Below are 16,709 nucleotides of genomic sequence, written 5' to 3'. Positions count from 1 at the left end.
CGCAAGGCAATCAAACATGCAAAATGTCGGTATAGGGACAAAATGGAGTCTCAATTCAGCAGCCCAGACACAAGACGTCTGTGGCGGAGTCACCAGCCATGACACGGACACCAATGTCTTGCTTCCATGAAAAGCTAAACACTTTCTTTGCCCGCTTTTCTGGATAATACAGTGCCACTGACGCGGCCCGCTATCAAGGACTGCGCCCCCCCCCCCCTCTCTCCTTCTCCGTGGCCAACATGAGCAAGACATTTAAACATGTTAACCCTCGCAAGGCTGCTGGCCCAGATGGTATCCCTAGCCGCATCCTCAGAGCATGCGCAGACTAGCTGACTGGTGTGTTTACGGACATATTCAATCGCTCCCTATCCCAGTCTGCTGTCTCCACATGCTTCAAGATGGCTACCATTGTTCCTGTACCAAAGAAGACAAAGATAACTGAACTAAATGACTATCGCCCGGTAGCACTCACTTCTGTCATCATGAAGTGCTTTGAGAGACTAGTCAAGGATCATATCACCTCCACCTTACCTACAAAACTTGAGTTTGCATACCGCCCCAACAGGTCCACAGACCTATCCCATCTGGACAAGAGGAATACCTATGTAGGAATGCTGTTCATTGACTACAGCTCAGCATTCAAACCAGAGTACCCTCCAAGCTCATCATTAAGCTTAAGGCACTGGGTCTCAACCTGCCCTGCGCAATTGGGACCTGGACTTTCTGACGGGACGCCCCCAGATGGTGAAGGTAGGAAACAACATCTCCAATTCGCTGTTCCTCAACACTTGGGGCCCACAAGGGTGTGTGCTCAGCCCCCTCCTATACTCCCTGTTCACCCATGACTGTGTGGCCATGCACGCCTCCAATTCAATCATCAAGTTTGCAGATGACACAACATTAGTGGGCTTGATTACCAACAATGACGAGACAGCCTACAGGGAGGAGGTGAGGGCACTCGGAGTGTGGTGTCAGGAAAACAACCTCTCACTCAACGTCACTAAACAAAGGAGATGATCGTGGACTTCAGGAAACAGCAGAGGGAGCACCCCTCTATCCACATCGACGGGACAGTAGTGGTAAACGTGGAAAGTTTTAAGTTCCTTGGTGTACATATCACGGACAAACAGAAATGGTCCACCAACACAGACACTGTGGTGAAGAAGGTGAAACAGCGCCGCTTCAAACTCAGGAGGCTGAAGAAATTTGCCTTGTCACCTAAAACCCTCACAAACGTTTACAGATTCACAATAGAGAGCATCCTGTTGGGCTGTATCATCGCCTGGTATGGCAACTGCACCGCCCTCAATCACAAGGCTCTCCAGAGGGAAGTGCGGCCTGCCCAACACATCACCAGGTGCAAACTACCTGCCCTCCAGGACACCTACAGCACCTGATGTCACAGGAAGGACAAAAGGATCATCAAGGAAAATAACCACCTGAGCCACAGCCTATTCACCCCACTATCATCCAGAACGCGAGGTCAGTACAGGTGCATCAAAGCTGGGATCAAGAGACTGAAAAACAGCTTCTATCTCAAGGCCATCAGACTGTTAAACAGCCATCACTAACATAAAGAGGCTGCTGCCAACATACAGACCCAAATCACCGGTCACTTGCCTATGTCACACGGCCATCGCTCATCCATATATTTTATGTACCTATTCTTATTCCATCCCTTCACATTTGTGTGTATTAGATAGTTGTTGTGAATTTCTTAGATTACTTGTTAGATATTACTGCGTTGTCGAAAGTAGAAGCACAAGCATTTCCCTACACTTGCAAAAACATCTGCTAACCATGCGTATGTGATATATCACATATACTGTAATATAACCAGCACTGCTATCATCCACATTTACCACTTCACCAAATCTTTCCCAAACATTAGGCTACTTTTCTGGCCCTCCCTCGCAGCTTTTCTCTTATTGAATTAAACTCTGACAGTGCTCTTTTTGCCTCAGTAGATCAACGTGAACTTTTTCTGCCCAAGTTCACAAAATCATTTGGCAATTGGCGCATTTGGCAGTTGACATATCTGATTTTGGCATTAACGTGAGGCATCTGGCTCCTGGGATTAACAGAATGTGGGAAAGAGAAAGAGGGATGGAGAGAGGGAGGGATGGAGAGACAGAACAATGGAAATGAAGGGAGGCCATATACTAAAACTGCTCCCTAGACACTGGAAGGAGACACACATCTGGAACTAAAAGGACCAATAAAAATTCTACAAACCCAGTATTCGCCTTAGAATTTCAGCAATAAGAAACAACAGTAGTAAGAGTCCTCAGAAACTATACAGAATAGCAGAAAAACACAAGTATTAGGAAACAAGTATCTGTTATTGAACTGCAATCCAATACTTTATTTACATATACCTACGCCATGGCCATTTTAATAGTCAAAACTGTTGATGATTTTCATTAGGTTGATCTCGATCTTAATAATGATTTTGATCAATACCTGATTTGATTACATGGAAAAAGGTATCAGCAAACTGTACATGGATGGATGTGTTGGTCTTGTTGTATTAGTTAAGGAGTATTCCTCCCTCTAGTGGGCTATTTCTGTCTCCTCAAACCACTAAAACCTGTATCCAAACTCCTCTATCCTATAGCCTCTAACAAGCTTCCTCTCCAGACAGAAAGGCATGTAGAGTAGTGTTCGCTCACTGCCAAGCTACAGAATTAACTAGATAATAGACAAGACACTGTTTATTGACATGATCTGTGAGCCAATAGGACATGTGCTGTACTTTATATATTTAATTTCCCATCTAGAAAAGTAATTTGAGCAATGAATCAAAAGAAACAAGCACGTAGCAACTACAGAACATACTAGAACAACTATATCCCTCTCTACCTCTCACTCTGTCTCCCTCTATCTCTTTACCCTCTCTCTCTCTTTCTCTCTCTCCTTTCCTTTCCTCTTTCTCTCTCTCTTCTCCTCTACCTCGCTCTCTCTCTCTTTCTTTCTACTGTGTCTGGTATTGAAACAGACTGATTCTCTAGAGAGCAGAGGGATGCTAGAGAGAGGAGACTAATGTGGGAACACAGGCCATTACACTGATTGGAGGATCATGTTAATGTTTTTTGGGCAGCGGAGAAAGGAGAGAGAAAAAAAGAGGAGATTAGATGAGAGGAGCAGAGCAGAGAGGAGAGGAGTGGAGGGAAAAGGAGGGGAGGGGAGAGAGTGAAGATGAGAGGAGAGGGCAAGGGATGGGGAGGAGCAGAGAGGACAGGAAAGGTGGCTGTCCTGAGAAACCAATAAGTAATTCTAGTGTCATTGATCTGTGTGTGTGTGTGTGTGTGTGTGTGTGTGTGTGTGTGTGTGTGTGTGTGTGTGTGTGTGTGTGTGTGTGTGTGTGTGTGTGTGTGTGTGTGTGTGTGAGACCAAAGAGCCATCATTCAGCGTGGTCTGACTATCAAATCTAATCAAATTTTATTTGTCACATTCGCCGAATACAATAGGGTAGAGTAAAAATAACGAGGCTAAATACAGGAGTTACCAGTACTGAGTCAATGTTCGGGGGTACAGGTTAGACAAGGTCATTTGTACATGAAGGTAGGGGAAAAGTGACTATGCATAGATATTGAACAGCGAGTAGCAGCAGTGTAAAAATGATGTAAATAGTCCGGGTGGCCATTTGATTAATTGTTCAGCAGTCATGGATAGAAGCTGTTAAGGAGCCTTTTGGACCTAGAGGTGTCGCTCCGGTAGCGCTTGCCATGTGATAGCAGAGAGAACAGTCTATGACTTGGGTGACTGGAGTCTTCGAAATGTTTTTGGCCTTCCTCTGACACCGCTCGGATACCGAGCAGTTGCCATACCAGGCGGTGATGGATGCTCTCGATGACGCAGCTGTAAAACTTTGAGAGGATCTGGCGACCCATGCCAAATCTTTTCAGTCTCCTGAGGGGGAAGAGGTTTTGTCGTGCCCTCTTCACTGCTGACTTGGTTTGGACCATGATAGTTTGTTGGTGATTTGGACACCAAGGAGCTTGAAACTCTCGACCCGCTCCACCACAGCCCCGAATGTGTGCGTGTTCGGCCCTCCTTTTCCTGTAGTTCACGATCAGCTCCTTTGTCTTGCTCACGTTGAGGGAGAGGTTGTTTTCCTGGCACCACACTGCCAGGTCTCTGACCTCCTTCCTATAGGATGTCTCATCGTTGTCACAGTCGTGTCGTCAGAAAACTTAATGATGGTGTTGGAGTCGTGCTTGGCCACGCAGTCGTGGTTGAACAGGTAGTACAGGAGGGGACTAAGCATGCACTTCGTGTTGAGGATCAGTGTTGCAGATGTGTTGTTGCCTACCCTTACCACCTGGGTGAATATGTCAGTGAAGACACTTGCCAGTTGGTCCGCGCATGCTCTGAGTACACGTCCTGGTAATCCGTCTGGCCCTGCGGCCTTGTGAATGTTGACCTGTTTAAAGGTCTTGCTCACATCGGCTACGGAGATCGTGATCACACAGTCGTCAGGAACAGTTGGTGCTCTCATGCATGCTTGAGTGTTGATTGCTTCATAGCAAGCATAAAAGGCGTTTAGCCCGTCTGCTAGGTTCGTGCCACTGGGAGGCTCCCAGCTGGGTTTCCCTTTGTAGTATGTAATAGTTTGCACGCCCTGCCACACCCGATGAGCGTCAGAGCCTGTGTAGTAGGATTCAATCTTAGTCCTGAATTAACGCTTTACCTCTTTTATGGTTTGTCTGAGGGCATAATGGGATTTCTTATAAGTTCCAGCCTTTAGATCGTTGAGGGAGTTGCATGTGGCTTCTGGTTGGGATATGTACGTACGGTCACTGTGGGGACGACGTTGTTGATGCACTTATTGATGAAGCCGGTGACTAGGTGGTATACTCTTCAATACCATTGGATGAATCCTGGAAAATATTTCAGTCTGTGCTAGCAAAACAGTCCTGTAGCGTAGCATCCGGGTCATCTGATTAGCATAGACTTCTGTATTGAGCGAGTCACTGGTACGTCCTGCTTTATTTTTTCTTGTAAGCAGGAATCAGGAGGATATAATTATGGTCAGATTTGCCAAATGGAGGGCGAGGGAGAGCTTTGTATGCATCTCTGTGTGTGGAGTAAAGGTGGTCTAGAGTTTTCTTCCTCTGGTTGCACATGTGACATGCTGGTAGAAATTAGGTAAAAATGGATTTAAGTTCGCCTGCATTAAATTCCCAGGCCACTAGGAGCGCCATTTCTGGATGAGCATTTTCTTGTTTGTTTATGACCTTTTACAGCTCGTTGAGTGTGTTCTTAGTGCCAGCATCTATTTGTGGTGTAAGTAGACAGCAATGAAAAAATATAGATGAAAACTCTTGGTAGATAGTGTGGTCTACAGCTTATCATGAGGTATTCTACCTCAGGTGAGCAATACCTCGAGACTTTCTTAATATTAGACATCGCACCCCAGCTGTTATTGACAAATAGACACACACCACCATCCCTCATCTTACCAGACGTAGCTGCTCTGTCCTGCCGATGCACGGAGAAGCCAGCCTACTGTATATTATCTGTGTCGTCATTATCTGTGTCGTCAAAAGATATTACAGTTTTTAGTGTCCCGTTGGTAGGATAGTCTCGAACGGGGATCATCAAGTTTATTCTCCAGTGATTTCACATTGGCCAATAGAACAGATGGTAGAGGTGGGTTACCCACTCACCAACAATTTCTCACAAAGGACCCTGATCTCTGCCCCCTGTATTTCCGTCTTTTCTTCACACGAATGACGAGGATTTGGACCTGGTCTTGGAGAAGCAGTACATCCTTTGCGTCGCTCATTAAAGACTTTTTTTTGTCCATTTGGAGGTGCATAATCGCTGTTCTGATGTCTAGAAACACTTTTCGGTCATAAGAGACGGTAGTAGCAACATTACGTACAAAATACGTTACAAACAATGCAGAAAAACACACAAAATAGAAAAGTTGGTTAAAATGGCAGCCATCCCCGCAGGTGCCATTATCATGATAGCAGACTAGTACAGATTGTTACAGTACCAGAGCACAGAAAGGGTGGTATAGAGAGGACATGCTGCGTCTTGAGTTACTAACTGCACAGCTACATATTCTAATCTGGTCTGGTCTTGTCTCGTCTATGCTAATCAATGCATTGCATTGCTATTCTCTACTATTTAATTTGATTAAATTCTCTTCTACAGGGCATCTGTTGTGGACTAACCAAAGACAGTGTGACCCTAAACTCTATCATCACAGAAGGAGGGCAGGAAATTATACAGGAAGTTATACGCTAGTCTGGTTTTAGCCCAATGAGAAGTCAGGAAGTCCTGCTTGCTGAACTCCACCAATGAGGACTGACCTTTAATTTTTTTTTCTGGAATTGAGCCAATGCCATACATCAACTGTATTGTTATGCTGTTACATACAGTGCCTTCAGAAAGTATTCATATCCCTTCACTTATTTCACCTTTTGTTGTGTTAAAGCCTGAATTCAAAATGTATATTTCTTCCCACCCATCTACACATAATACACCATATTGACAAAGTGAAAACATGTTTTTAGAAATGTTTGCAAATGTATTGAAAATTAAATCCAGAAATATCTCATTTACATAAGTATTCACACTCCTGAGTCTCTACATGTTAGAATCACAGTTGGCAAGAATTACAGCTGTGAGTCTTTCTGGGTAAGTCTCTAAGAGCTTTGCACACCTGGATTGTATAATATTTGCTCATTATTCTTCAAAACGTTATTCAAACTCTGTCATATTGGTTGTTGATCATTGCTAGACAACCATTTTCAAGTCATGCCATTTTTCAAGCAGATTTAAGCCACTCAGGAACATTCACTGTCTTCTTGGTAAGCAACTCCAGTGTAGATTTGGCCTTGTGTTTTAGGTTATTGTCCTGCTGAAAGGTGAATTCATCTCCCAGTGTCTGGTGGAAAGCAGACTGAACCAGGTTTTCCTCTAGGATTTTGCCTGTGCTTAGTTCCATTCAGTTTCTTTTTTATCCTGAAAAACTCCCCAGTCCTTAATGATTACAAGCATATCCATAACATGATGCAGCCCCCACCATGCTTGAAAATATGAAGAGTGGTACTTTTATGTTGGATTTGCCGCAAAACATAACACTTTGTATTCAGGACAAAAGTTAATTGCTTTGCCACATTATTGCAGTATTACTTTAGTGCCAAAACAGGATGCAAGTTTTGGAATATTTTTTTTCTGTACAGGCTTTTTTCTTTTCACTCTGTTAATTAGTTTAGTATTGTGGAGTATCTACAATGTTGTTGATCCATCCTCAGTTTTATTGCATCACAGCCATTAAACTCTGTAACTGTTTTAAAGTCACCATTGGCCTCATGGTGAAATCCCTGAGCGGTTTCCTTCCTCTCCAGCAACTGAGTTAGGAAGGACACCTGTATCATTGTAGTGATTGGGTGTAATGATACACCATCCAAAAATGTAATGAATAACTTCACCATGCTCAAAGGGATATTCAATGCATGCTTTTTATTTTATTTTTACTCATCTACCAACCAGTGCCCCTCTTTGAGAGGCATTGGAAAACCTCCCTGGTCTTTGTGGTTGAATCTGTGTTTGAAATTCACTACTCGACTGAGGGACCTTACAGCCAATTGTTTGTGTGGTGTACAGAGATGAGTTAGACATTGAAAAATCATGTTAAACACAATACAAAAAATGTAATTTATTAATTTATGTATTATTATACACAGGGTGAGTCCATGCAACTTATTATGTGACTTGTTATTCCGATTTTAACTACTGAACTTATTTAGGCTTGCCATAACAAAAGCACTTAAGATTTCCATTTTTTATACATTTTTTAAAATGCTGAAAAATATAATTCCACTTTGACATTATGGGGTATTTATTGTGTGTAGGCCAGCGAGAGAACAATCTCAATTGAATCCATCTGAAATTCAACTGTAACAAATGTAACACAATATGGAAAAGGTGTGTGAGTACTTTCTGATGGCACTGTAAATGATCTCTTACCTGTGCCTGAGGCTAGCAGGTAACACTGTCGCCCGCACCCCATACACGTTACCCCTCATCTATGTCTGTCACAATAAGATGAAAATACACCCCCAAAAAATATACGTACAATGGGGTCCAAAATTATTGACACCCTTCATACAGTTGAGCAATAATGACTGTATAAAATAAATCATTCAAATACTGACCTTTATTTTAAGCTCCAAAAAATGTGACATTTTATTTTATACTAATACAATTGCTCAGAGAGAGAGAATTTATTTAACAAGTAATACTTTTCTTCTCAAAAAGGTAAGGGTCAAAATTATTGACACCCCTAAAGATTTGTATAAAAAAAGTAGCCAAGAGTTTAGCATTTCTTCCCATATTCTTAGAATGCAATGACTATGTCAAGCTTGTTGGATGCATTTTCAGTTAGTTTTGGTTGTGTTTCAGATCATTTTGTGGCCAATACTAATGAATGTTAAATAATGTATTGTGACATTACTGAGTCATTGTCACGATCGTCGTTGCAATCATACTCAGACCAAAGAGCAGCGTGAAATGGGTTCGATATCTTTTAATTTTAAGAGAACCGAACAAAAAACAATAAAGAATACACGACCAGTGAAGTTCATGCAGTGCTCACAGGCAACTACACAGAAAAAATATCCCACAAAACACAGTGGGGAAATGGCTGCCTAAATATGATCCCAATCAGAGACAACGATAAACAGCTGCCTCTGATTTGGAACCATACCAGGCCAACATAGAAATAAATACACTAGATCACCCTCCCTAGTCACACCGCGACCTAACCGAAATAGAGAATAAAAAGGCTCTCTATGGTCAGGGCGTGACAGTACCCCCCCCAAAGGTGCGGACTCCGGACGCAAAACCTGACCCTATAGGGGAGGGTCCGGGTGGGCGTCTAGCGTTGGTGGCGGCTCCGGTGCGGGGCGAAGTACCCACTCCGCTCGTGGATTTGCCAGCATCCGTGGCGGCTCTGGTGCGGGACTTTGCCCTCGCCCAGACCACGGGTCTGGCCATCGGAGCAGAGGGCCCCGGCCATGGGGCTGGGTTGTACGCCGCACCCGGACTGGGCACCGGCGCCGAAGAAGGCTCTGGCCATGGAGCTGAGTTGACCGCCTGGACTGGGCACCGGCGCAGAGGAAGGTTCCTACCATGGAGCGGGACTGGACGCCATGCCTGGACTGGACATCGGCGCAGAGGAAGGCTCCTCCCATGGAGCGGGACCGGACGCCGTGCCTGGACTGGACATCGGTGCAGAGGAAGGCTCCTGCCATGGAGCGGGACCGGACGCCGTGCCTGGACTGGGAACCGGCGCAGAGGAAGGCTCCGGCCTTGGAGCGGGACTGGACGCCGTGCCTGGACTGGACATCAGCACAGAGGAAGGCTCCGGCCTTGGAGCGTGACTGGACGCCGTGCCTGGACATCGGCACAGAGGAAGGCTCCTGCCATGGAGCGGGACTGCACGCCGTGCCTGGACTGGGCATCGGTGCAGAGAAAGGCTCCTGCCATGGAGCTGGACTGGACGCCGTGCTCGGACTGGGTATTGGCGCAGAGGAAGGCTCCTGCCCTGGAGCTGGAGGTTCTGGCCCGTGGACCGTCGTAGGAGGTTTCGGACCGTGGACCGTCGCAGGAGGTTCCGGACCGTGAAACGTCTCAGGAGGTTCCGGACCGTGAAACGTCTCAGGAGGTTCCGGACTGTGAAACGTCGCCTGATGCTCTGGACTGGGGACTGTCGCCTGAAGCTCGGGACTGGGGAGGCGCACTGGAGGCCTGGTGCGTGGGGCCGGCACAGTTGGCACCGGACTGGTGACACGCACTTCAGGGCGAGTGCGGGGAGCAGGCACAGGACATACCTGACTGGGAAGGCGCACTTGAGGGAGAGTGCGAGGAGCAGGAACAGGCCGTACCGGACTGGGAAGGCACACTTGAGGGAGAGTGCGAGGAGCAGGCACAGGACGTACCGGACTGGGGACACGCACTTCAGGGACAGTGTGAGGAGGAGGCACAGGACTTACTGGGCTGTGGAGGCGCACTGGAGACCTGGTGCGTAGAACTGTCACAAATTGTACCGGAACGGTGTCACACTTCGCCCGGCGAGTACGGGGAGCTGGCACAGAACGTACTGGGCTGTGGAGGCGCACTGGAGACCTGGTGCGTAGAACTGGCACAAATTGTACCGGAACGGTGACACACACTTCAGGGGGAGTGCGTGGAGACACAGGACGTACCGGACTGGGGAGGCGCACTGGAGGCCAGATGCGTGAAACTGGTGCAGATGACACCGGACTGGTGTCACGCTCCTCAGCACGCCCGCTCTGCAGCACTCTCATCACCACCACCTCTCTTCAGAATCTTTCGTTGAGTTCCTCCTTCGACTCCCTGACGGTCTCTGGATCATTCCTCGACTCCGGCGACCACCCCGTGTGCCCCCCCTAAAAAAAAATTGTTTGGGCTGTCTTTTGGGCTTTCTACCTGGCCGCGAACCCCGGCGTCGTCGCTGTCCTCCCTTCTCTCCTGCCGTCTGTTTCCACGACAGGCTTTCGTATCTTGCTTCTTACTTGGGACTTCCTCCCAAGTCCAGGATATTCTCTCCTCGATCTCCTCCCAAGTCCAGGATGCCATCTCCTCCTGGGCACGCTGCTTGGTCCTGGTGTGGTGGGATCTTCTGTCACGATCGTCGTTGAAAATATACTCGGACCAACGTGCATTAGATCACCCACCCTAGTCACACCCCGACCTAACCAAAATAGAGAATAAAAAGGCTCTCTATGGTCAGGGCGTGACAGTCATAATGACACAGAAAGTTACAGAGGGTCAAAGATCATAACCCCCCATAAATGCTAACCTCCCCTGTTATTGTTAATGGTGAGAGGTAAGCAAGTCTTGGGGATTTGATCTTTGGCCCTCTTTAACTTTCTCACTCATCATTATTGACGATTCATTCAGGATGATCTGTAATCATGGTAGCAACCACATTCATGTAGATGTCTTTAGAAACATATATTTTTATTTACAATAAAAGTGACTCCAGAATGACATAATACATTATTTACCATTCATTTCTATTGCTCACAAAATCATCTGAAACACAACCAAAATGAACTGAAAAATGCAGTCACAAGCTTGATGTAGTCATTGCGCGCTAGGAATATGGGACCAATTGCAAAAAATGTGACCACTTTATTTATAAGAATCTTTGAGTGTCAATAATTATGACCCTTACCTTTTGGGAAAAAAGTTGTATTATTTATTTTATACAGTTATTATTGCTCATCTTTATCAAGGGTGTTAATAATTTCAGACCCCACTGTATATTTAAAATGGTGATCCAGGGAGAGGACAGGTAAGACTGGACAGGATAGGAGAGGACAGCGGAGGACTGGACAGGATAGGAGGTCAGAGGACAGGACAGGAGAGGAGAGGAGGGGACAGGTAAGGACTGGACAGGATAGGAGGTGAGAGGACAGGTGAGGACTGGACAGGATAGGAGGTTAGAGGACAGGAGAGGAGAGGAGGGGACAGGATAGGAGGTCAGAGGACAGGAGAGGAGAGGACAGGTCAGGACTGGACAGGATAGGAGGTCAGAGGACAGGACAGGAGAGGAGAGGAGAGGAGGGGATGGGTGAGGACTGGACAGGATAGGAGGTGAGAGGACAGGTGATGACTGGACAGGATAGGAGGTTAGAGGACAGGACAGGAGAGGAGGGGACAGGATAGGAGGTCAGAGGACAGGAGAGGAGAGGAGGTGAGAGGACAGGTGAGGACTGGACAGGATAGGGGGGCAGAGGACAGGAGAGGAGGTGAAAGGACAGGTGAGGACTGGACAGGATAGGAGGTCAGAGGACAGGATAGGAGAGGAGAGGAGGGGACAGGTGGGGACTGGACAAGATAGGAGGTCAGAGGACAGGACAGGAGAGGAGGTGAGAGGACAGGTGAGGACTGGACAGGATAGGAGGTCAGAGGACAGGACAGGAGAGGAGGTGAGAGGACAGGTGAGGACTGGACAGGATAGGAGGTCAGAGGACAGGACAGGAGAGGAGAGGAGGGGACAGGAGCGGAGCGGAGGGAGGGGAGGGGACAGGCCAGGCCAGGAGAGAAGGGGAGAGGACAGGATAGAAGGGTATAGGACAGGATAGGAGGGGAGGGGAGTGTACAGGAGAAGAGGGGAGAGGAGAGGAGAGGAGCGGAGGGGAGGAGAGGAGGGGAGTGAAGAAGGAAGGCGAGGAGGGGAGAGGACATGAGAGGAGGGGAGGAGACAGGAGCGGAGGGGAGGGGAAGGGGAGAGGACACTAGAGGAGGGGAGATGAGAGGGAAGAAGGGGAGAGGGCAGGAGAAGAGAGGAGGGGAGAGGAGATGGAAGGACGCCTCACCTATGATCCAGAGTATGAGCAGGTAGTCGATCATCTCCAGGGCAGGGCCCATGGTGTTCTTCTTGCCCTCGTTGTACACCAGAGAGTACAGGTTGATGAGCAGGAGGAAGGTGAAGTAGGAGGCACTGTGTATGATGAACTTGACGAAGGGCGTGTGGATGATATGGCCCACGCGGGAGCGCGGCACCACCAGGTAGCACAGGGAGAGCAGCGGCCACAGCACCGCCACGCTCAGTACTGTGGACATCTTCAGACACGTGTGTTTACGCCGGTAGCTGGCCGTCTCGCCGAACCAGACGGTGTTGAGGAACTGCTGGCAGTTGGACTGGGCCACAAACTGGAGGGAGTGGGGAGGGGGTGGGGAGGAGGTGGTGCCATGCAGGGACAGTGGGAGGTGCCACAGAACAATGATGTGGATGGACATGTAGGAGTCAACAGGGAAACAAAGAGAGAAGAAGTAAAGGGTTATTCAGAATGGTAATTCATTCCAGAATACGGTACATGCACATTGACAACAATGTGCTTTTTTATCACGTCTTGCCTTGGATTTGTTTTCTGTGGTAAACTGTGCATGATCCCCTCTTTATGGTTTGTTCCCAGTCATAACAAACTGTACTAATGTTATCCTCTGTGATCACATACCACCACTGACACAAAACAGAAATAGGAGGCATGTTTATCAAACACAGATTCAGTGAAGGCTATGAAGAGAAAGTGTTTAGGGCTCTGCTTCACAAGTTCTCTCTCTCCCTCTCTCTCTCTCTCTTTCTTTCTCTATCCCTCTTCCTTTCTCTCTTCCAGGTTCTGGTACCAGAGGAGCTCTTATTAGCATAATTTCTCAATGTGAGACAGAATGGTAGCAGCATGCTCGAGCCTCACTGTGATATAAAATATAATCCAAACACAACCTGCCAGGCTGAGCAAGAACAGTTATAAATAAAAGAACAGCTTCAAACATCCACCCTCATAACAGTCTGTCTCTGCCTCTCTGTCTCTGCTCTGGTTTGAGCTGGTCCAGTCCTCGGTTGGATGTAGCCTGGAGAGACCATAGCTAAATCAGGGTCATATTTCCACCAGACAACTACAGGAAAAACAGATGTTGTGGACTTCACGTTTTATGTATGATGAATAGTCATTCATAATTCACTATAATCACCCTCTTTACCTAGCAGTCTGCTATTGTCTGTGTAGGCTACAATAAAAGAGTCCAAACAATTCACAGGATGTATGTTCTGTATATATAGAAATATAAATGATGCCTGCTGTAAATCCATTAAATGCTTTCAACTGTCAACCATTTCCACCTATTTGTCATTTTTTATTTGTTTAGCCTAGCGCTGTATGCTAATACATTTGAGGGAGTGCTCCCTCCCTCCCTCACCTCTTTCTGCTTCTATTTGATGGACACTTTGAGCCTCTTATGTCAAGTGTTATTGAAGCGTTGTGGTTGCAGGTTCACTTGGCACATCTAGAACTCTTTCTTTAGAGGGGGTTTCTATAGGCCACTAAGTGCTCACGGTCAGTATCTAAATAATATGTGTGAAATGCTTGATCGTGTATGTGATGTAAAAAGAGAGGTCAACTTTCTTCGGAGCCTGAATATTGACTGGTTTTCATCAAGCTGTCCGCACAAGTGGAAGCTTCTCACTGTAACCAGTGCCTGTAATCTGGTTCAGGTTATTAATCAACCTACCATGGTGTTTACAAACACTACAGGAACAAAATCATCCACATAATATATCGATCACATAATTTTTTTTGTATTTAGTTTTTCCCTTTTTCTCCCAAATTTCATGGTAACCAATTGGTAGTTGCAGTCTTGTCTCGGCGCTGCAACTCCCGTACGAACGTGGGAGAGGATAAGTTCGAGAGCCATGCATCCTCCTAAACACGACCCAACCAAGCCGCACTGCTTCTTGACACAATGCCCGTTTAACCCGGAAGCCAGCCGCACCACTGTGTACACTTGGCGAACGTGTCAGCGTGCATTGCACCCGGCCCACCACAGGAGTCGCTAAAGCGCGATGGAACAAGAACATCCCTGCCAGCCAAATCCTCCCCTAACCCACACAACACTGGGCCAATTGTGCACCGCCCCATGGGTCTCCCGGTCGCGGCCGGCTGTGACAGATTCTGGACTCGAACCAGGATCTCTAGCGGCACAGCTAGCAACTGCGATTCAGTGCCTTAGACCACTGCACCACTCAGGAGGCCACGTCGATCACATTTTTACTAATACTGTAGAACTTTGTTCTAAAGCTGTATCTGTATCCATTGGATGTAGTGATCACAATACAGGAAATGCCAACAACGAACAGTGAGCCATCATACTCATGCATAAAAAAACGAATATTGAAAGAAAAGCATTGTAAATTTGAATTTTGTAAAGTTAGTGTGGGAGAGTTGGAAAAATTATTGTAATCGATCAATAATGACAAGCCTCCTGGCATTGACAACTTAGATGGTAAGCTACTGAGGATGGTAGCTGACTATATAGCCACTCCTATCTGTCATATTTTTATTTGAACCTAGAGGAAAGTCTTTGTCCTCAGGCCTGGAGGGAAGCCAAAGTAATTCCACTACCCAAAAGTGGGAAATCGGCCTTTGCTGGTTCTAACAGCAGACCAATAAGCTTGGTGCCAGCTCTTAGCACTGTTGGAAAAAAATGTGTTTGTTATTTCTCTGTCAACAAAACGAACCACAGACTTTCAGCATGCTTATAGAGAAGGGCAATCAACATGTACTGCACTGACACAAATGACTGATGATTGGTGTAATGAAATTGATAATAAGAAGATTGTGGGAGCTGTACTGTTAGATTTCAGTGCAGCCTTTGATATTATTGACCATAACCTGTTGTTGACAAAATGTATGTGCCATATCGTGGATTCAGAGCTATCTATTTAATAGAACACAAAGGGTTTTCTTTAATGGAAGCTTCCCTAATGACAAACATGTAAAGTGTGGTGTACCGCAGAGCAGCTCTCTACGTCCTCTACTCTTTTCTATTTTTTACCAATGACCTGCCACTGGCATTAAACAAAGCATGTGTATCCATGTATGTTGATGATTCAACCATATAGGCATCAACAACCACAGCTAATGAAGTCACTGAAACCGTTAAGAAAGAGTTGCAGTCTGTTTTGGAATGTGTGGCCAGTAATAAACTGGTCCTGAACATCTCTAAAACTAAGAGCATTGTATTTAGTACAAATCCTTCCCTAAGTTCTAGACCTCAGCTGAATCTGCTAATGAATGATGTGGCTGTTGAACAAGCTGAGGAGAATAAATTACTTGGCGTTACCTTAGATTGTAACTGTCATGGTCAAAACATATAGATTCAATGGTTGTAAAGATGGGGAGAGGTTTGCCCGTAATAAAGAGATGCTCTGCTTTTTGACACCTCACTCCAAAAAGCAAGTTCTGCCGTCTCTAGTAATGTCTAATCTTGATTATTCTGTTCTGTTCTGGTTAGTGTTTATTGGCTTATTTCACTGTAGAGCCTCTAGTCCTGCTCATCATACCTTATCCAACCTATTAGTTCCACCACCCACACATGCAATGACATCTCCTGGTTTCAATGATGTTTCTAGAGACAATATCTCTCTCTTCATCACTCAATACCTAGGTTTACCTCCACTGTATTCACATCCTACCATACCTTTGTCTGTACATTATACCTTGATGCTATTTTATCGCCCCCAGAAACCTCCTTTTACTCTCCGTTCCAGACATTCTAGACGACCAATTCTTATTGCTTTTAGCCGCACCCTTATTCTACTCCTACTCTGTTCCTCTGGCGATGTAGAGGTGAATCCAGGCCCTGCAGTGCCTAGCTCCACTCCTATTCCCCAGGCGCTCTCTTTTGACGACTTCTGTAACCGTAATAGCCTTGGTTTCATGCATGTTAACATTAGAAGCCTCCTCACTAAGTTTGTTATATTCACTGCTTTAGCACACTCTGCCAACCCGGATGTTCTAGCTGTGTCTGAATCCTGGCTTAGGAAGACCACCAAAAATTCAGAAATTTTAATTCCAAACTACAACATTTTCAGACAAGATAGAACTGCCAAAGGGGGCGGTGTTGCAATCTACTGCAAAGATAGCCTGCAGAGTTCTGTCCTACTATCCAGGTCTGTACCCAAACAATTTAAACTTCTACTTTTAAAAATCCACCTCTCTAAAAACAAGTCTCTCACCGTTGCCGCCTGCTATAGACCACCCTCTGCCCCCAGCTGTGCTCTGGACACCATATGTGAACTGATTGCCCCCCATCTATCTTCAGAGCTTGTGCTGCTAGGCGACCTAAACTGGAACATGCTTAACACCCCAGCCATC

The 16,709-nt window shown here is 46.2% G+C and overlaps 1 protein-coding gene across 1 annotated transcript in view; it reads right to left on the bottom strand.

Moving 5' to 3' along the window:
• trpc1 (transient receptor potential cation channel, subfamily C, member 1) overlaps positions 1-16,709 on the bottom strand; it is a 47,208-nt gene that overhangs the window by 8,215 nt on the left and 22,284 nt on the right. Inside the window, exon 7 of the mRNA XM_042298979.1 lies at positions 12,372-12,708. Within this exon, the coding sequence (XP_042154913.1) occupies positions 12,372-12,708 (337 nt within the window). The remainder of the gene's footprint in view (positions 1-12,371; positions 12,709-16,709) is intronic.

This window comes from Oncorhynchus tshawytscha, linkage group LG16, assembly GCF_018296145.1.
Source record: "Oncorhynchus tshawytscha isolate Ot180627B linkage group LG16, Otsh_v2.0, whole genome shotgun sequence".
In the NCBI taxonomy this organism is placed as follows: domain Eukaryota; kingdom Metazoa; phylum Chordata; class Actinopteri; order Salmoniformes; family Salmonidae; genus Oncorhynchus; species Oncorhynchus tshawytscha.
The sequence above is the reverse complement of the archived record's forward strand: the minus strand, read 5'-3'. Positions and strand labels throughout refer to the sequence as shown.